The 22,019-nt window shown below is 39.5% G+C and overlaps 2 protein-coding genes across 3 annotated transcripts; one reads left to right on the top strand and one right to left on the bottom strand.

The window, feature by feature from the left end:
• Positions 1-5,066: 5,066 nt before the first annotated feature.
• On the bottom strand, positions 5,067-17,849 carry ASB15 (ankyrin repeat and SOCS box containing 15). The gene is given in 13 exon segments (XM_042017571.1): positions 5,067-5,198; positions 5,776-5,804; positions 5,807-5,938; positions 5,941-5,979; positions 5,982-6,174; positions 6,177-6,360; positions 6,694-6,856; positions 7,494-7,646; positions 9,608-9,662; positions 9,664-9,767; positions 10,167-10,298; positions 10,395-10,428; positions 17,757-17,849. Coding segments are annotated over 13 exon segments (1,443 nt in total).
• Positions 17,825-21,970, top strand: NDUFA5 (NADH:ubiquinone oxidoreductase subunit A5). 2 transcript variants are annotated; one of them, XM_042018173.1, is made up of 5 exons: positions 17,825-17,922; positions 18,908-18,952; positions 20,222-20,338; positions 21,066-21,131; positions 21,747-21,970. In XM_042018173.1, the coding sequence occupies exons 1-5, from the start codon at positions 17,848-17,850 to the stop codon at positions 21,846-21,848; spliced, it is 405 nt and encodes a 134-aa protein (XP_041874107.1). In that variant the 5' UTR covers positions 17,825-17,847; the 3' UTR covers positions 21,849-21,970. The 2 variants fall into 2 exon arrangements, with proteins under 2 accessions (XP_041874107.1, XP_041874108.1); XM_042018174.1 differs by lacking the exon at positions 20,222-20,338.
• Positions 21,971-22,019: the final 49 nt, after the last annotated feature.

Raw genomic sequence — 22,019 nt, 5'->3', positions numbered from 1 at the left:
ACAACTCAGACCATCACAAACAGTAATCAGCTTTCACTCAAAAACATGTGCATGTGGGCTGCCTTATTGCTCAGATCAGTTTTGAAAACAGCTTTCTCAACAGTTGCTGGGGACATAACTATACACCATATACCAACAAGCCACAGAGCAAGCACTAATCTAATGTATTTCGGTGGTGGGGGTGTTTGGGTTCCTTTACTTATCAAGACAGAAGAGGAAGAGTGAGTGAAGAAGTGAGTGGGCTCTGATAGTGCTACTGATGGGAAGACAGTAAGGATGCAGGCTGGCAGGGGAGTCAAGAGGTCGACCTGACTGCAGGGAAGGACTGGGGGGAAAAAATACATCTGAGTTCAACATTTCTGAACTAACAAATTTCTCAACCTTTAATTAAAAGAAAGAAAACTCACTGCTCACATTGCACAGGCACCTTCATGCATGGATCCTGGAGGTCTATTTTATTATACAGAGAGGATGCAGCTGGGTGCCAAAGGTGCAGCAGACTCGGGGTTTATTGCTCCTTTTGCATACCTGAATCACACTAAAATAAGGAAGCCAATAGGGAAAAATAAATCTTACTGAATAAATGTCATTCCCACTCCCAGTTTTCTTTCCGTCCTACACAGCTAATACTTTTTAATCATCTTGTGTCAGTACAATGTCATGTTCTGTAATAACAGTGTGAGATGAACCTGCTTATCTTTGACAGCACAAACTATGCCTGCCAGGGTTTTGCCCAAAGCAAGTGCTTCTTCATGTCTCTGCAGTCTGGCCATTTCCTCATTTCTGCCACACCAAAAAGATAAACTGCTTTGTGCGCAAGGAGGGTCTTAATGCTCTTGCTTTCACATAGCTGCTCTTATTCCTCAGGAAGAATCTCAGTCTGCTTTACAAACATTGCCAACTGATTTACAAACTATATATAGAAATTGTTTCACTTGCTACTGATGTACAGACATAGGGTGACCACAGCAGCTGTTTGGAATTACATCGCAATATTGCTCAACAGGTTTGGAAAGGAAGTAGAGGCCACTGTATTGCAAAGAAAGTAACAGAGGAACTGCTGTATGTACAAAAAAAAGTGGGATTTGGAAGGGCAATTTCAATAGGATGCAGTTAGGCTACTCTTTAAAAAACAAAGTATAATAAAACGGTATAATCTACCAATGTAAGAACTATATTATTTGTGGTGGTATTTGCAAATACACTGTAATATGCATGTCCATATGAGGTAGTTATTAAATTATAAGCGGTTACAAAAACTGCATGTATTTCATCCTTTGTTAATACCTGAGTCCCAGACAGCTCTCTCATGTAACTTAGCCAAACCCATGGTTTGTCATTCAATTTAAAAAATGACTCTATTTCTTTTTACACAGAGAGCAAAAGAGGTACTTACTTCTGTATTTAGCATTTCCTTTGTCACTTTTTTTTTAAAAAGGAGATGCCAGAAATACAAACAAGTTAGATACTTCATAGGGAATTAAATACAAGCAGCAGTACTAACCAGGTAAATTCTCTACTTTACTGTCTTTAATTAAGTCGGGTTTTTAGCTGGCGTTTTTTTTTGTTAGTCCATATTAATGATAACAGGAGTTCTGGTAATATCTACCATGCACAAAATATGTGGACAAACGGCAGTGGGTTTGCCCAATTAAATGTAGAGATTTCTACTGAAAATTTGAATTTTGAAAATTAAATATAAATACATTGTACATGTCAGCAGAGCTACACTGCTACATCATTCCTATGACTACTAGCCATTCACTAATATATTTTTACAGCTTTTCAGGAGAATCCAGCTCCCTCAGCCATTGCTTATAAGACTTATGTTCCAGCCCCTGGAAGTGATGGAAAAGCAGAAGAGATAAGACCTGTTCTATAGAGATAAGTCATCACAAATTTATGTTCATGCAAGCCATAGCCAAACCAGGGATATTTTAGAAGGCTCTTCTGCCCCAAGTAAGGGTCACAAAAAATCCCTTTACCTTACCCCAAGGTAGACACAAAAGAGCCTGTGACTTTGTGACTGTCTTTTTCCATGTGTGACTCCTGTACTAACGGCAATATTCTGAGAAAGGGCAGCTCAGGCACTTGGAGCCTGTGCCAGAACACAGGCTGCGGCAGTGAAACAGTAAAACTGGTGCCCACCTCCCACCTCAGCCTCACCCCCACCAGAACAAGCTCTGCCATGCCAGCTCCCAAAATTAGATAGTAGTCAGTGCATGGAGTTTTATGGATGACCCACACATAACATTATGGCTTCTGCAGGGAATAGCTGGTCATATACAGGACTCATGGCTGCGGTCCCCTCTTTCACCGAGCTCTGAAAACACTCACTGCTACAAAGTCCATCCCACGGGTGCTGAAAAGGCTGATGTAACCACTGTTGAATGTCTGGCTCCTTGGAGAGCTCATCAGCCTGGTGCAGCTGCTTGTGTCAGATTTTATGAGAAACAGAAACCAAATTATACCTCTGGTTTCAAACATTGCCCCCAAATCGATAGGAGTCCCTATCCCACAGCATGACTGAATCAGTGCCAGGGCATTTAATTACTTGTAGACAACATTGCCCGGGGGTGGGCATGCCATGGAATTGGGTTGCGGTGGAACAGCCTGTGAGACACACCCAAATAGTCGAGAAAATTAAATTCTAGTGGTGCAAGGGTTCAATCACAGTCCAAGCAGAGAAAATAAGAAGGTTTTTTTTCCTACCAATTTATTCTTCCAGCTGGGGATGTTGCCTTTGCCTCTTTTCACACAACCACCAGTTCTGGTCCAGTTACATTTCCTGCTCCTACCACCATTTAGTCAAGTCCACAGAAGTAGTATTGCTGCAAAATATGGGAGTCAAAAGAGTTGTTCAATTCGTAGCTGGGTCATAAACCTGACCTGGGGAAAACAGCTCCCTTTCCATGACTATCTCACCTCGTATTTCATTTAAAATAAAGTTTTGCTTCTCCCTCCATTCACTTCACAGATGCCTTGAAAACATGAAACACTTTCTCATAATTCTGTACTTGGTTTAGTAGCTGCGGGAGGGGGGCGCGGGAAGGAGAGGAGGGGAAAGCAGGAGGGAAGGGAGGGTGGGCAGAAGTCTTCAGTAAATGAACAGCTTCAATGGGGAAGGACAGAAAAGCTTTAAACCAGTATTAGGCCACCTCCTATAACAGGCAACCAAACAACAAAAAGGGCCTGGCTTTATTGATTAAGAGATAAACACAACCAAGACCACGTCTTTTTAACTTACCTAATGATAGTCAGAGAACTAGTTCATGGTATTTTAAACACTTGGGGCAATGCTCAGTGCTAGATTTGAATACTTTGATGCTGCAGGCAATGTAGCTATTGCCTGATGCTTGTATGAAGTCCTAAATATAAACCTTTGCCCGTGAACTAAAATTACTAATGGAATTTGGCTCTAGCCACAGAAAGGATTTAAAATCTTCTGTCTAAAGCCCTATTTGATCATGTTTCTTTTGCTGGTTGCAGTATACTGTATCAGATATGCAGTTACCCAGATTCTTGCATTGTGGTCACTGTATTCATTAAAACTACCACAATTTAAGGGTTTTTTTATGATTAACGCCGTATTTCTGATTAGGAATTCCCACAAAGAAATATCAGTTTATAGGTTATGAAGCATACATGTATTTATCCTGGTATGTCTAGGACATATTGGCCAGTGGAGCCTTGACTTGCAGTCAGCTGTGTTGGGTTCACTGGGCACTCTGTGCTCAGGCCATGCTTGCAGGCACCAGTCATCTGGGGCATCCTTCTATCAGGGGCCTGGCCCAGATGCCAGATGCCTAGAAATTTTTCACAAGCGACTAAATTAATATTTTTCATCCTGGTCAAAATTTCTGGCAAAACCCCCAGAAGTTATGTCTCAGAAAGCTACATCAATAGTAGCCCTACTGAGGGCAGAAGGAGGAATTAAGCCTCCTGTTAAACCTTCTATGTGTCCCAGACTAGTAATTTTCACTTTTTCCATTTGCTCCAGTGAATCTGTCATGAAGAAGACCAGACACACAAAGGACCGATACAGCTCTCTTTGGAAGTGGAATTTACATCTCTGACTCAGAAGTGAGGTTTCATATGACAATGACATAGAGCAAATAAGGAGAAATTCTGAAGAACAGGGAGAGCCAGTTTAGGGGGCAGGACAGAAGCAAACTGGAGCTCAGCTTTGGTTTGTGTGAATATGTGTGTGTGTGATAACCAGCATATCTCTCAAATAACAGGCTGCCCAGAGTTGTTGGGGCTGCTCCATCCCTGGAAGTGTTCAAGGCCAAGCATTCAACGAGATGGCTTTGAGAAACGTGGCCTAGTGGAAGGTGTCCCCACCCATGGTAAGGGGGTTGGAACTAAATGATCTTTAAGGTCCCTTCCAACCCAATCAGTTGATGATTGTGGATTTAGCTAAATGGATTATGCCCTACATAAACCCGACATCCACCAACTGAAATATCTTCTTAGTTGGGAGGGTTTGTATTTTTTTCTTTCCTCAAGATGGAAGGGATGGTAGAACAACAAAAGGAGTTTGGTAGAACTCCAAAAGGGAGTTTTGTGAATTAAATATTCTTTAAATTTATTCTGTCAGATTTTTTTTTCCTCTAAATGTGCAGAAGCATACTGTGCAGTGCATGGCAGCATGACTGAGGGTGAGTCTGTTCAAGCACTGATCTGCCACAACTCTGAAGAAACCATAATTAAAGTTACAATATTGCTTAACCAAGGGGATATACTGCTTGGTTTCCTGGTTTGTTTGCACATCAAAATCTATTTTTTGCTTAAAAGGGCCTACCTAAAGTCCCTTAAATTTTGCCAAGCCTTGAAATATGCACATACAGAAGTTGTACCTGGGAGCAAACACTTTGCAAAAATACCTAAAAATAATCATTTAGATGTTTGAAGAATTTTATATTGGACCATGATTTTTAATGTGTGAAGTATGCTACAACACTTTGGATGAATGTTACCTGACATAAGTAATTAAAGTTTCCTATAATAAATTCTAACATTATTAACTGGAAGTTAGATATTTACCCAGTCTGTGGTATCTCTCTTCATTCTTCCTGTGTTTCTATGAAAAACTTAATTCAAATACTTAGAGGAACATAATCCATATAATCTACAAAAACAGAAACCACTTTTCCAGCTAAATGCTTCAATCATGGAACAGCAATAAACTCACAGAACTGAAACAGAGAACATATCAAATCATAATTCCAAAATCTGTGCAGAGGAATGCCAAAAGAACAGACTTTAAAGCAATTACAGAAGATAATTTAAACAAAGTCCTAGCAATGGACTTTAACAGTCAAATTGATACCTAGGTAGGTTACTTTAAAAGCCATTTTCTTCCATGTTTAACCTTTGTGAACCCTTCATTTATGCAAACAGGCCTGAAGGCAAAAACAAACAAAAAAAAAAATTTGCTGTAATTTGTGGCACTGTTTTGTTCAACGGAAATACTTCTCTGGAAACACATTTACTCCACTGGTTAGGAAAGGAACAGAAATTCCAGAATCCTGCCTCATTATTTCTTAAAATTTCCTTCCCAAATCTCTAATATATGAATGCAAATATAAAACCACACTACATACATCATTTTCTCTATCTCAGAGTAGAAAATGAGAAATGGCTATTTTATTTTTAGAGTGTTTTTAAAAAAGGATTTTGCCAGTATGTTAATTCTACACAATAAACTAGAATGTTTAACTCTGGCTAATGAAAAGAGCAAAGTGAAGAGAAGCAAGGAAGGTATGTATTTACTAGTTTATCCTTTATTGAGGAAATAGTCAAAGTTCATGCTCTGGAGCTGCCCGCACAGAAGAGTTTCTAAAGATACCCTGACACATGAAGTCCAAACACATCTCTACATTATATCCATGGCTGAGCAACAGCCTCAGCATCATGTCACCATTCAAAGGATACCAAATGCACTGGGGAAATGCATATCATTAAGCAACAAAATTAGCAGTTGACATCTGCTCCATAAGATAGGAGTAGCTTTACAATTCCATGGCTGCCAGCTCTCACCGCCACACAAACACATTTTAAAGGATCTTTGTTTGCATTTGCTCCTGCTTTGAGCAATATTTTGGTGCAAAGGATCTCACTGTTAGAAACAGCACAATAAAGTGCAGTTTTCCTTCCATCCACCTTTCCTTCAGATTGTAAGTATCTGAAGTTACGTGTTCGGTCAAGAGAGTGTTGACATCCAAACCATTTTCAATGACGAGCTCTAGAAACTGGTTCTGGCCATCTACAGCTGAGTGAGCTGTTTGGGTTGTGGCTACAATAAGATACTTCTTGGCCCCAAAAAAACAGTGAACAAAACTAGGCAGGTGTAATTTCCTTGCATGAGGAAAATAACCCTCATCCAGCTATACTCTGAATTACCAACTAGACATTTTACAAAAGATCAAAACACAGGAACACCAGTTTTGAGCACTGTCAAATAGGATGTTGTGTTTAAGTTGTTTCAGTGGTTTTCACTTAATTCTAAGGAGAGTGTTTTGCATTTTGCTTTGATTATGCTAAAAATAAAAGTTTATTAAATCTAATCTAACACAGGTATTTCTAAAATATAAATTTGTATAAGTATGTTTCCAAGTTTACCACAGCCATCTCTGATGTGAGCTTGTGCCACACTTTTTCTTAGAGAAAATGTAAAGTCCAAGCTCATACTCACAAGCCACTTTGTGTATGGGAAGCAGTCCTGCCTCATTAGGCACATTGCCACTTCCTCCATATTCCAAAAGCAGAGCTATGCAGCCTAGACTACGTCCTCCAGCTGTTTTAAACAGTACTGATGCACAATCATCTGCTAAGGTCTTGACATCTCCACCTCAAAGGAGGATACAGAACTTATATTTATATCCAAAGTGATTTGTAGATCATCATAAAAACAAACCCACAGTACTTTCCTCCTTATTATCAGATATATTTAAGTTGAAACTTTACTAAAACAAGAAGTATTTTTTGTGGCAAATATAAAACTCGAAGGCAAAATAAGAGGTGTACAGATACAAGTTCAAGTGCTCACCTGAGTGGGCTCTGCTTTGACTGTAAGAATGGCAACTGAGCACTTTGAAACTGGCATATTTCAAAAACACTTCATTAATTAATACCAATATAATTCCATATGTGGAAGGAAAGATAGGAGGGAGGGAGCGATGGAGTGAGGAGAAACACTGAAGGGCAAGAAGGGCATGTAAAGAGAGAAATATAGAAGGGCAAGAAGGGCACGTATAGCAATCTCTCCTTGACTGAAATGAATTGCTTTCAACTCTGCCACTCCTCTCACACGCATTATGGAAAAATGGAAGCATCACTCCAGTCTAGCAAAAACACTCACCTGTGCTTCCTTTCCTTCTAGGTCATTTCCTCCTTCTTTCCTTTTCCATAATCACCTGAAAGACTTCATCAGTCAAGCAAGATGTATGCCAGTGCAGAGGTGTAGTTGTCTTTCCCTGACTACATAGGGGTATGATTAAGATGCTCCAGCACATTACAGTGACCACATTCAGCCGTAAGCCCTAAAGGTGTTACTCAATATTCACCCTTAATGTTCACATTTCCATCATTTGTCAGAAGATCAACAATGTCTGTGCATCTCTGTTTTGCAGCTTCATGCATTGCTAAGCTTTAGAAAAGCTTTTCCTCATGTTTCTATAAGAAGAAATTAAAAAGATTTCCAGTCCTAGAAATATGAGAATCCAATATATGGTAAATAAACAGTAATGTCATCTGCTTGGGAAATCAAGGTACTCCAATACGAGCTCAAAACTGCCTCAGTCTGGAGCATAGAAGGTAAAAGCCGCTTTGATTCTGAGAATCCAGAAGCAGGTATATCACAAGAAAAGCAAAAATTAAAATCACATAGTATTCAAATATGGTCCTTACCTTTAAAGTTGTTGCAAACATTACGGCATCCCAGGAAAATTCCACTTGTGACTTTCTTTCTCACCTGGCAGCTCAAATCCTAGTGTGTACTCTGTCGTTGTCGTCAACCAAAGTACTGTTGACATGTGCCATACTTAAAGGCCATATGCTGTTGTTTTGAGGTTCCATGGTTTTCATGGATAACTACTCTTGCAAATTATTTACATATTAAATCGTGATGCTGAGTAATAGTCTTATTTTACTTCTGAAAAGAATGAACTTCTGCTTTGGAATAGCAGATCACTCACTGGCGGAGCAGCTGAGAGAGATCAGCACCATAGGGTTAACAAATTTAACTTTTGTGAATGTCCCATTATATAAGAAGGTTTTCAAGAGGCAACAGTCTTCATAATTACCCACAACTGCTTTGAAGTATAATATGACCAAATGTACCTAAAAGCCCAGATCATCCCACTAGACAGATACTTCTTCAGCATTTACGTTTCTACTAAAGAGACCTCTCATCAGAGTTTTAAAATTAAAAGGAGTAACTAAATCATGAGTATCATCTATTAAGTGTTAAGCACCTGATCCTCTGTTTCACTGAAACTACAGTTGAAATGCATGATGTACGGCAATATCTACATCCACATTTTCAGTGCTAAGAGACAGAAAAACACAAAAAGCATCACATAAAAAATAAACTGATGACAGACCTCACTTTCAGGAGTTTATACTGTATAGAGAAACATTTAGGAAACTAAATTCTCATTATAAGGGGAAAGATCTTTTTCAGCAGCTCTAGTTAACTCTTTGCAGGATTCATTAAAAGCAATGGCTGAAAATAGCTGAAGTTTCACAGACTTACAATTATTGAAAAGAACTGAAAGCAAGAAATTTCAGAAGAATGCCTTATAAATGCCTCAGGGCCTTAAAATGGTAATACAGTATTTGCATTGGATGAAAGTTAATAAAAAGTTAGATAACTGAATATTTCAATAGTGATAATTGCATTATACATTACATTTTCTCATATTAATTTCACAGATTTATTCTCTTCAGAATCATGAAGATATTTTGACATTTAACAGAAACTGGAAGCTAATATAGCTAAATTACTCATGTACAGTAAAACTCACTTAAGTCTACCAATAGCATAAAATCTTCCAAAGGAATCATCTTTCTTTAGAGTGGGGTATTACAGTGCAGTTGAAACTTGTTTTCAGCACAAGAGGGGAGGGAAATGAGATGAGAGGTTTTTCAAAGTACCTGCCTACTCCTCAAGAAACCATCTGATAAAACCAAAAATCTCCACTAACCTCCAGAAAAAGTACATTCCAGTTAAAACCATAGCTTATTCTTGTATTCTACTTGTACCATAAGATGGTTGAATAGGACCAGGTTGATAAAGGTAGCACCTGACCGTACAGAGAAAGTACCTTGAATAAAAAAATTGGTCCCCTTTTCTTAGCAGCAGCTCAGCAACCACCTAAAACATAAGGAGCATCTTAAAGATCAGCTGAGTGATCACCTGAAGCATGATGAGTGCTGAACAAAATGCTGGGTACATTTCACCAGGTGTTGGGCATTTAGTTTCATCTAAAGTAATGACCAGCATTTAAACCACACAAGCCAACAGGAGTGCTGGGCTGGGTATTGAACAAAGAAGAAGTGCTGTTAGTCATGTTGCTTAAACCCAGACAGAGAAGGCAGTTACCAGGAAGAAGTGGAGTTTCTCCTTTGTAATTTATGGTACTGGGATAAATACCCTTTTTCCAGGATCATTTGCACATTTTTCACACAGCTAGTTTTTGCTGCCAAAGTTAATGCTATTTTTCCATTGCATGTTTTGTATTCCCATGTTGATTTATAAGATGCTAGAGGTAAGAGAGTGAAAAAAGATAAACCAAAATTAAAGCACAAGGCTGTTAACACATATACCAGAAATCCTTAAATGCTAAGCTTTTATGAAAAGTACCTGTAATTATGTTTACCTAACCAGTACTGCCAAGCACAACGAATGCTGAATAGTAATTTTTGCTTTGTCTGTACAAGTTTCTGAACAAAGTGTTAAAAATGGTCCAAGTTATTTGCTGGTGTAAATCGATGCAACTTTTCCAAACCCAGAAAATTTGCCTGAACATTTAAACAACACAAGCAAGAGGCTTCATGGAGGACTTGGTCATACTTTTTTAGTTCTAGCCTGTTGGCGTCTTCATTGTTCTCAGTTTCTTTGCTGCTCCCCTTATCTTATGGGCTATTTTAACCTTACTTGCCATCTAAAGTGATTTCAAGTATTTGTGGAATTGGTCGAGCTGCAACCTCAGGCAGTGGAAGCCACTCTCTTTGATCAGTTTCCTCCAAAGCACATGTCAGGTTCACAAGCTCTTGAAGCCCAGATACTTGACCTTAGAAACTCGAACAGATAAACATGATGCAGTTGAAAAAATAATATGCCAAAAGCTCAGATTTGCAAAGGGACTACTTTATTTTAGTTGTTTTACCTTGCTTCATGGATGTTACAATTTTCCTATTGTTCTTACCAGGTGATACAATCAAATGGTCTCATCACATGTTATTAATTATCACTTTTAATGGTCCTTAATATGTTAAAACCCCCCAAAGCAAACCACAGTCACAAATATTGCTTTATCTTTATACTGCCAAGGCACAGTCTATTAAAGAAGACAAACGACTTTGGACTCTGCACTACTGCAGCTGTGAAGTTTAATGGACATTCACAGGAGTTTGGTGCAGAAGGTCAGGTGATGGTCAAGCCATGCCAGCTATTATTTTCAAGGTGTGAGAGTCACTGAAATGCTCAGTGGATTAGCAACAGAGTATGTCAAACCTTTTAACTATAGTCATCAACTTAAATTCAGTCTGCTCGTATCACCAGCTGTAACTGTGGCTTATGTTCACCATGCTTTTTCCTCACATGTCACATCAACCAACCATCTTACTAGTAAATTCTCATTTTAACTGGAAGGTCAGGAATGTCACTCTTTACAACACCTTCTAGGTTTTTGAAGTGTAAAATGCAGTCGTTTATATTGTGAAACACACAGAAGGAAAAAAGCTTTCAGTTAATATATGCATAGCCATAAAAACCTAGGTTTTTCCAAATGAGTTTTGGGTTTTGATCGTTTCTCTGATTCAATCTTAGTGGCTTAACACATTTGTCCTGTTGAATCAGGGGTTTTTTTAAATTTTAAACTACTGCTCCCACAGTTTGTGCAGTCATGTGCTCTTTCTACCACACTGAACACTTATCATCCTCAAAGTGTTGAACAAATATTAAACAATTATACTAAGTCCCTGTTGTATGGTTTTCACAGAGGGATCATTGTTCTAGTCATTCTGCAAATAGAGAAGGAACATTGGAAATGCTATTTGGAAGAAATCTTCTGAAACTTATTTTCAAGGGGAAATATTCATCAAGTTTCTTTTTAGACTAGTTTCTGCATTGCTCTTGTAAGCAGTAAGTCACTCAAAGTACCACAGCCAATATTATAATCCCATCCGCAAATACCTTACTACTTAGTATATTATGATAAAGCTCGCAAACCAAAATTAAATTAGTAAGGGCTTACAGTCAGATTGACTCAGAAACTAAAGGTCTCTCGGATTCAGATCCCCACATAATACAGTGTAGTGGTTTGGTCTAAAATACTCATTACTGTTTATCTTCTGTGAGATAAGAATTAGGAGAAATGCAAAGCAGGCACCAAACTTGAAAGAATATAAAGAAGTTTATTAACAGACCTAAAAGAAGGGAAAAAAAAAAAAAAAAATTATACCACCTTCAGAACTCTCCTCCTCCTCCCACTTTCCTCCCTTCTCCCACTGACAATGTGAAAAGACAACCCTTAAGATGTTCAGTCTGTTTACCACTTCCATAATAACCTTGTTTAGTCCATTTAGAAAGAGAAGTCTCTTCTTGCTCATGCTATGACAACAGTATCACAACGAGACAGCCGCCCACTTCCAAATATTGTTCAGTCCATTTAGGAAGAGGAGTCTCTATGCCTGCGTGTGAGTCCTTTCCTCCGACATGCAGCTTGTTCAAGGTCACACACAGATAGCAATTGGTTTTCCTGCGTTTGAGGGTCCACTCTTGAAGTTTTTTGGGGTACAATTTTAAGGTTGAGCCGTTCAGGAACAAAACCAGAGGCCCTTCTCCTTCCCTGGGAGCAAAGGGTCTTCCTCATCTTCATTGTTAGGACTATCTCTGGGAGCATCTCTAGGAACTGAGGTTTTCTCCTTTCCCGTTTGGAGCAAAAGTCCTCATCTGGTCCATCTCTCCCTGTCCAAACTTCTCATGAAATTACAGCTGCGTCAGCATCTGCCTATCTCAGCGCAGGTGCTTTTGCTTACGAGCGGAACACTCCACCCCCCATATCTTCATGGAATTACAACGGGATACTCTGATATACCATAGCTTCACAACAGAATTTCAGCTTTAAGCATCTCCTCTCTCTCTTCCCTCGGGTTTTCAGCTCTTCACAGCAGTAAAAAGGGTTAATCTCACCTCGGCCTTGCAGCTTTGCAGCTGGAATGTTGAATTTTTCTTATCGCAGTGGAGAGGGGGGAGAGCCGAGCCGCTCCGGCTGCCCACGGCAAGGCAGTGGGGGGGTTCCACGGCTGGAACAGGTCCATCGGCTCCAGGATGGCCGTGGCCCGGCCCGGCCTGGCCCAAGCAGGGCCTGGCTGGGCCCGCTGGCCCCGCACGGGGCCCGCAGCCACCTGTCCCAGTGCCGGAAACGAGAGAGAGCTTGGAGGGGGAGTTTGCCTATTCTTAAATGTGGATCACAGAGGTGATCACAACTTTAAGTGGCTTAAAGAATTGTCCATATTCAAACTGGCCAGCTGATAGGTTCCATCAGGTCCCAGAGGAAACTGTAAGCACCCCTTAGCAAGGATATCCCTTCCGGGACAATGCTTGCTAACCTATGACATACAGTTTCTCACCTCTTTCAATGTGTACTGGAACCATGGCCTGGGTTTTTAACTGCAAGGAAAAAATCTGAAGGAAAATGTTAAAAATCTATACTTCAATCCCATTTTTTCTGAAGGAAAAAATATTCAACTTTGGTCTTGAGTGCCATCTCTGAACACAAAGGAGTCCAAGAATAACAAAAGAATATTCACAAACACCTTTTCACTTGGGGCTTAGAAGAACAGACCTTTTTGTTGTTCATAAAGGACAAGCTTTTCTGAAGGTTCTCTGCTCCTTCCTATTGTGTCCATAGTCAACGTTATAGCATAACAGGCTAAAAAAAGATTTAACACATATGATGAACTATTCATCACAATGTGGACACATGTATCACTCTCCCTCATCTCTTGTGGGCAATGCACTCCATTGACAGGCAGGAGAATTCTGAGGCAAGGTTCTTTTATGCATTTTTCCTCTCATTTTCATTAACACTTCTCTAATTCTGATGGCACCTTAAAGCTTCCATCATTTAACTCACAAATACACTCTTGTTATGTACACTCATAAACCTTTTAGAGAGCAAAGATAAAACCTCTCCTGGACTAACAGTTTCAGAAGTATACATTAATGAACATAACTACAACCTCAGCCTGCCATCAGCTACAAGGAAAGTACATTTTAGAATACATTAATATTTTGTTGGCAGCTAAGAGGTGCTCCTAATGAAATAGCTGATTTACATAAGATAATTTATTAAGGAAAAAATATATAACATTCATAATCTCATTTCCTCCACAACAGCTCTAAGACAGAAGTTACTTTCCCTTTTTTCACACCTTCCATTTTGAAAACCCTCCATTTGAAGGTTTCGTGCCACTGATAAAGCTTTTTTTAATGAATCATGATCCCCCTATTGGATCCACATGGATGGACCTCCATGCAAGCCCTACTAAGTTGCTGTCCTTAGGAGAGTTGAGAATTATTATATTACAGCCCATCATATCATACTTACCCCAGAGCCTGAACCAAGAAAGCTCACGAAGATTTATACAGGCCTTAGATCAAACCCTCACACCGCAAACTCTCTGAAAAAAGTCAGTTTAGCGTATTACAAAATCTTTGTAACAATGTACGGCCACATACGGTCTAGTCCTGCCAGATGATCAATACCCTCCCAACATCAGTGTTTCCAAGAAGAGTTAAGAACACTAAGCAAGATAGTTGTTTAGTAATAAAATCCTTTTATTTTCATTAAAATGTATTTCCTTTCTACCATTCCTTTCTCTCCAGAAAATCAGAGGAATAAATCAGTTCAGAGGCCATCACAGAAAATTTTCCTCTGGTCATGCAGTTTCCATACCCATGTGGTCAGCTTTCTCCTGCTTTGCTATACTCCCCTGACTGATAATGCCACAGGCATCATAAAGCTCTTGAACGCAAACTTAACCAGAAAGGTCTCAAGTGAGCAATGTTTCAGAAGTGCTGTGCGTACTCTTTTCCAATCGTCTTATCCCACAAAAATTCATATACTGTGAAATGAGAAAGCTGGTAAGGTAGCAAGCCACCGTGACAGGGTAGAGTAGGTGTACCACAAACAGCTCCCCAGAGCACAAGTGCTGGACACACTGCCAAGGGTCTGTCTACACGCGCTTCGAGAGCCTGATCTGCTATATCACTGCTGGTAATACACTGTGCTGAGGTGACAAGGTCTGACCAAAGCATGGATGTTCCACAAGGATCACAGGGGAACGTAACAGCATGGCTGGTACTCTGAGCAGCAACAGAAACATCCCTGCTACATTACGTGATGTGGCAATGAAAAGGCTAAAAAGCTCAGCAGGAAAATCTTCTTCCATTCACCCATGGCAGTTTCTCAATTGCCAGACCCACACACTAGATCACAGGAAACAACTGCAAATCCTTATTCTAAATGAGTTTTAGTTTTTTACATTACAAAGAATATTTTCATTAAACAACATTTTGAGTAGCCTGGTAATTTTCTTATATTTTTTTATATTCATACCTGAAAAACTAGATATTACTTCTTGATGTTTTACTTAAAACAGAAAAAATATTTTCTCTCTAAGTTACTCTTTTTTCATTAGTAAAAAATATTAACTACTTGCTAATCATGGGAGTTGCATCCTTCCTTGGAAAGAAGTGTATCAACTATTCATTGCTTTTAAACACATAAATTTATGTGGGAGTTAATGTTATTCTAATTTCTTATCCTTAAAATAAACTAGACAATCTTAGCATTACTCTATAAATAGAAGGCCCTTAGGCATGCACAGAGGTTATTCACAGCAACAAAATAATTACTAGCAATCTAAATTTGGACTCAGTTTCTTAATTATTACATTTTTAAACTATTTTTCTTTTAGTCTAATTGGCGAGCATACCACAGTCTCACCATTTCAACCCATTATCTTGCCAGTGTTACTCTGGGGCCTGCATTTTGAACAGCCAGGACTGGTGCCCTGCAAGCTGAGGTGTCCTGTGATACTTCTAAAATTAAATACGCAGTTGCTAGATAAATTAAGGTCTGACCTTGTACAACTGTAACATAAGCAGACTCGACCCTCAGGAAAGTATTACACATGACTTCTCTAAAATCTCATCAAATGTAACACGAGGTCTGGGGGTACAAGAAGATTATCTGTGCCCCCATTGGTTAAACAACTCCCATTAAGAAAACTAATGACTTGCCAATTATTCTCAAGTGCTACGTTAACAAAATATGGGAGCATATTTACATAAATCACAACAAATTTGAGAAGATTTAGCCTTTAACTAATTGCAGACCCCACCATATTACATCACCAAAAACTGATCTCTCTCTCTGAGGCTGACATGATGGAAAGCCTTAGAGATACCATGACAGACAATTACAGTACTTATTTAACTAGTTTAATAACTTGAAACTGGGCAAAGAAGCAGGAGGCATGGTACCACAGACAGCAGTGATGAAAATACAGAATAACCCCAGAGCAAGATCAAGAACAGCAGTACCCAGCAAGCTAAACCCAGGCATGTGGTAAGGAAGAAGCTGGAAACATCACTGATTCAAAACCTCGGTCATGTTCTGGTTTCAACCAATTTAACCGATTAGTTACCATCTTTACCATAATGAACAGACAATAAGGGTACACAACAAACTGAAAAAAACCTCCAAACTTCCAACTTCTCTTTAATTGTTCTAATGAAATTCAATTTTACACTGTGAACTCTTCCATGACTCTCGATTCACTTGCATTTATAGAACCATAAAAGTGTAAGCTTAACTAAGACACTACATGCATTTCAATCTTTGAACGCAACAACAACAAAAACATTTAATGATAATATTCACTGCAATTTCTTTTGCCAGTGTGACCTAAAAGTGGCATGCCCCTAAAAAACCCAGTCTAACAGAAGCAGACAGAAACAATTCTGAGATCCTGCTCTACTGTTGGCTAAGAGATGATATGAACAGAAATATATTCTTATCTAATTAAAAAATAAAAAATACATATTTATAATACATATAAAGAACACAAATATTTTACTTACTTACTTTCAGTCCTTTCATTTCCTTTACATAACCAGGACACCATCAGAATTAGTACATATCGACATTACAGACATGGTATTGCTTTGATTTTCACATATTTTTAATAACATTATGCATTCTGCATAAAGTGCCTGATTCTACTCTTACATAATCACTACATATAAATCCATCAATTATGTTCATACTGAATAAATAGAAGAGTTTTGCCCAGATACCAAATCATATGGCAATTTGAAATAAAATACCCTGAGACAAATTCATTGGAGAGAAAAACATGGGACGAAGAGCTACAGCAAGGCATTCCTAGGGTGCCTACATACTGAATATTAACAGACAGGATAATACTCCTAACAGTATCCCCAGTGTAAAACAGATAATAAATAAAATGAAATACTGTCTGGGTGGTTTGGAGGGGTTTTTTTTGGTTTGTTTTCAAAGCCAGGGACTTGTTGATTGTACACTGATAATACTTTGTAGTTTTCAGCTTTGTTATGTTTTAAAATAAATCATCTATTGAAACAGGGTTTGACCAGTTTGGAGAATTTCTCACAGTACCACTCTGGGATTGATTTCATGAACATTTTCATCAACACGGCCTACTGTTTTTCACCCTTTGTTAGGATGTGGCAAGGACTCCTACGTGCTTAGGCTGTCTAAACAGTCACTCAAAACTACTTTTGAACGATGCTGCCTTAAAAGATCACCAGGCACAGAACAATTTGTGCTGTGGTCTGTTAGTGTGGTCAGGAGAGAGATCATCCGGTTGGACCATCAGAGATAAGGGGAAAATACCGGGCTGATCCAAAAAAGAAAAGGGAGAAACTTTTAAAGACTGTCATTTTGCAAAGAGAAAGAACTTCAGTACCTTGGAAAGAAACTTCAGCTCTTTCCAGCGCAACTGCAAAGAACCCAGAAGTGGGGAAACACAAACCCCGAATTCTGATGTAAACTGTATTAACCACTTTGGTTTAGTTGCAGATTGGTGGAAGTGCATGTTTCCCCAAAGGACTGCCATCCAGGCAGAACTCGACGACATTCTGAAACTCGGTCTGTTCAGTTTGCTTACCAGCTATGGGAAAGAGGAGCTCAAGAGCAGCGCAAAGGAATTAGAAAGAAAAGTTTGTCCAGAATAAGATATAAACTTACAAGGTATTACTCACTACGCAAAACTCACCCATTAAGTTAGCAACTAAGCATAAGACTTAATAGAGGACCAACTGGATCGTCAAATTAACATCTTGTTCACCTCTACCAGTAACTGAAACTGTCTTTTCACTGCTCTTTTGTCCCGTTGTCTCTTATCTCAAGGCCCGCAATTAAGTTCCGTATTTTCTATTTTCTGTCTGTTTGTGTTCTAGGGCGTTTTTTGTTTACTGAGCGATCCCACCACCGGAGGCACCGCTCCGCGCGCGGCGCTGCCAGCGCCCCCCTTTCCGCACAGCGCCGGCCCGGGCCGCTGCGGCGCATGCGCAGCCCGGCGCCCTCCGCCGCGTCCTCTGAGGGCGCCGCGAGCGCGGCCATGGCGGGGGCGCTGAGGAAGGTGAGGCGCCGCCGGGGGCCTTGAGCCGTGTCCAGGTCCCGCTGCTGCGCGGGGTCGTCCTTTCTGGGGAGAGGGCAGGGGGTGTACGAGCCGCGGGGTGAGAGCGAGCGGGGCACCCTGCAAGGGAAAGGCCGAGGGCAGCGCAGGGCCCGGGTCCCCTCCCCGGTCCCCGGGGGCGGCGGGCTCGCGGTGTGGGGCGGCAGGAGGCGAGGGCACCGGAGCTGCCTCAGCAGCCACTTGGTGGGTATCAGGCACAGCATCGCCAGGCGGTCGGAGGGGATTGTGCCGTTCTGCTCTGCACTGGAGCGGCCTCACCTTGAGTATTGTGTGCCGTTGTCGTCATCGCGATTTGAGAAAGATACTGAGCTATTAGCATCCAAAGGTGGGCAAGAAAGATGGTGAAGGGCCTGTAGGGGAAGCCCTATGAGGAGCGGCGGAGGCCCTTGGTCTGTTCAGCCCGGAGGAGGCCGAGGGGGCACCTCATGGCAGTCTACAACTTCTTCATGAGGAGAAGACGAGGGGCAGATCTGACCACTGATCTCTATGGTCACCAATGACAGGACCTCTGTCAGCGGAGGTTTAGTTTGGATGTTATGAAAAGGTTCTTCACCCAGAGGGTGGTTGGGCACTGGAACAGGCTCCCCAGGGAAGTGGTGACAGCACCAGCCTGACAGAGTTCAAGAAGCGTTTGGACAGTGCTCTCAGGCACATGGTGTGACTCTTGGAGATGGTGCTGTGCAGGGAAGGAGTTGGACTAAGTGATCCTTGTGGGTCCCTTTCAACTCAGGATGTTCTATGATTCTGATTCTGGTAAGGTGAGCTGCTCCCTCTTGGAGCACTGGAACTCTGAGATAATGGGGATATGGCAGGAGGCAGGGCTGGTGTTACAGAATGGTCCCTGTCAGGTACATATTGAGTCAAAACAAAATAATGAGTGTGGAAATGATGTTTAGCTGTGTTAAGTATGTTTATGCTCTCTCTGCAGACCACTGGACTTGTAGGATTGGCTGTAGCTGAGAACCCTCATGAGGTATGTCATACATCTTGTTCTGTACTAATGGAAACTGTCAGTGAGATCTAAGGTTTTTGTGATGTGCTTGCATGTGTAGGTCTGCTGTGTATCTTAATCTGGTGCTAGCTTAATTAAACTAGTAAAACTGCCCACAGTGATAAAGGTTTAATGCGTATCATTGTAAGTTATTTTATGAACCAATATTTGATTTCTTTCATCAGTAATGCCAAAACAAAGAACTCTTTAAATTCAGTTCTTCATAAATATAATTTCTACTTCACAGGCAAAAAGATTTTTCCTGCTTTGCTACATGGTGTACCCAAGCACTGAAACAACTTATACTAGAGGGATAGCCTGATCTTAGATGATAGAGGCCAGCCATGTGGTGCAAAGCAACGTCAAGGCCCTGTGATGGCAAGCAGGGCTGAGATGGGAATTCAGTGGTACTCAGGAACTGCGTTAGGTGGTTCTTGTAGCAATATGTGGCTTTCTTTCTGCCTCCTCAGGCTCAGTAGTGTATGTTTGCCACATCATGCTTATTCAGGAGGCATTAGCTTTGAAAGAACTTCAGTAAAGAACTTCAGTTCTCCACTCTGAAATTTCTTATTATACAACAATTATGTTTCAAAAATGCTTTTTACTCCAATACTTAAGAATGTTGTCAAAAAGAACCATTGATAAAATCACTACTGTTTGGTAAACATTATTCCAGCTCAGTCTACAGCCGTTTCAGACACCTGCTGGGTGAGCTTACTACATTTCAGTTTTTTCAGTGACTTAAAGCCAAGAGTAAAGTACTAGACAATGCTTTAGTTGAAGCTCAGATTCTTTGCTAGTCTTCTTTTTGTTTCCTATTTTTTCTTCCTTGTATTTCTTTTAGTATTCTGCTTCTATTTCATATTGTTCCAATATAATCTCTTTGTATCTTCCTCAGGTAAATTTTCAGTATCTGATGGGTTAGACATGAATTTGCCTTTTTTTTTTTTTTTTTAAGAGCACTTTACAGCCTATATTGTTTTTTCATTTTGCATCAAGTGTGTTCAGAATGCAACTGTCTTTTTCCTTTTCTTTTTACTTTGAGGAATGCAATGGTAATTTTTCAGTCCTGATAAATCCCTGTTTCACCCAAGATGGAGTTCAGTGGCTCAGACTTAATTCTTAGTTAATCTTACACTTCTGGATTGAATACCATATTTTGTGTATAAATAGTAGCTTAGTAGGTTTAGTAGGACAAGAAGTGAAATAATTGTAGCTGTGTATTTTAACCATGTCTTGTGATCACTTCAGCGCCTGCGAATACTGTACACAAAAATCCTTGGTGTCCTGCAAAACATTCCCAAAGATGCAGCTTATAGGAAATACACCGAGCAGATTGTAAATGAGCGATTTGAGTTGGTGAAGAAAGTAAGTGCAGTGTTATTTCATTATAAGGCACATAAAAAAATTTCATAGGATGAGAAAAATGATTTTTGGAGTGCCTGGCTGTTTCTCAGGTGCACATGTAACTTTCTGCTATCAATTCAGAAACAATTGAAGCATCGAGGTTTATTTTTGTTATTTACTGGGATATTTTGATGGCATATTTAAAGGAATTGTTAATCTCCTGGTGATGATCTGTGAAAATTAGAAGCAAACATATATTTTTTGAAAGATTCATAGAAAAGTGGTAATTTTCACACACTTGCACAGAAAAATGTATGTGCTCAGGCCAATGTAGTATCTTAGAACAATCCTTGTTTTCAGTATTTAAAACCGCTTTTTTATATTAAGCTGTGCAATACTGGTTTTGTGTATTTAAGATGATAATTGAAAAGTTGCATATGACTCTATAAAAATCTAAGAACAAGACTTTTTTCCAAGATATAAACTAAAGCCGTTATCTGCTAATACTTCTTTAGGTTCATTAAATAGCATTCATTCTTTGTATTTATCATTGAGGGTTTGATGTTTGCTTTTCAGTAACAAATGAGTGTGAGATTTCTTTGATAATGTAAAATTATATAAGCCAGCTAATTTGATAGTAGTTCTGAGAAAGACTGGAGTGTGATCTGGTTAAAATACTGTTTTCATGCTTTTTATGGGCTTTCTACTTCTCACTAAAACATTTTATTGTATGTATTTGAACACACAGGAGACTGATGTGCAAAAACTGCAGGACAAACTGAATAGTGGTCAGATAGAAGAAGTCATTGTACAGGTAATGAGTGGAAATTTAAGATGAAGTACAAATGTAGAGGTGTTTTTTAGTCTTCCTTTTGCTGAGCTTCTGTACATAAAATTGTCAGTTTTGTGTATCTTCCTTTGCTGCAAAACAAACAGTGAAACAGAAAAAAAAAAAAACCTGAAAACTAATTTTCCTGTTGTGTTTGGGATGGCCATGCTAAAACTTTAAAAATTAACCAGTGTTTCTTGTATTATGCTTATAAATATGCATGTATACCTACATTGCTTCTTACAGAGTCTAAATTGGTGAAAAGGGCAGAAGAGGACTGAAAAACATAGGGGCATAATCCAAATAGAGTGGAAAATACCATGAAGTTGTCATTGGGGATGTCTTGCTGAACAGACTGTCTGTTTGGGGGTGATGCCATTTTTTTAAAAAAACAAACCCCAAAAACGTTACAGTTCCTTAGATATTTAGAGGTGAAATTTGTGGTAGTCTGTGATCATGGTAGATAATGACATCACTTAGGTGAAATATTAGGTGAAATATTAGGTGAAATATTATTTCACTATTAGGTGAAATAGAGGTAATTTAATATTTTGGCAATTGTATAGAATTTAAGACTTTGTGTATGGTGTTTATTAACAGGCTGAAAATGAGCTGTCCCTGGCAAGAAAAATGATACAGTGGAAACCATGGGAGCCTCTGGTTGAAGAACCTCCTTCTGACCAGTGGAGATGGCCAATATAATTTTCAAAATGGTGTAACCTCTTGAAAGTAAAAAGGAAAAAATGAATTATTGATCTATTGTTACTGACAGTTGTCTTTAAATTAAAGATAATCACTTCATTAAAATATATTTTGTCCACTTATATTTAGCAATCTAAAGACTGCTGCCAATTTCTTGCAAAAATGGTTTTA

Source organism: Corvus kubaryi, unplaced genomic scaffold (genome assembly GCF_017639235.1).
Source record: "Corvus kubaryi isolate FWS band 111438036 unplaced genomic scaffold, C.kubaryi_AGA036_p1.0 137, whole genome shotgun sequence".
NCBI classification, from domain to species: Eukaryota; Metazoa; Chordata; class Aves; order Passeriformes; family Corvidae; genus Corvus; species Corvus kubaryi.
The sequence above is the reverse complement of the archived record's forward strand: the minus strand, read 5'-3'. Positions and strand labels throughout refer to the sequence as shown.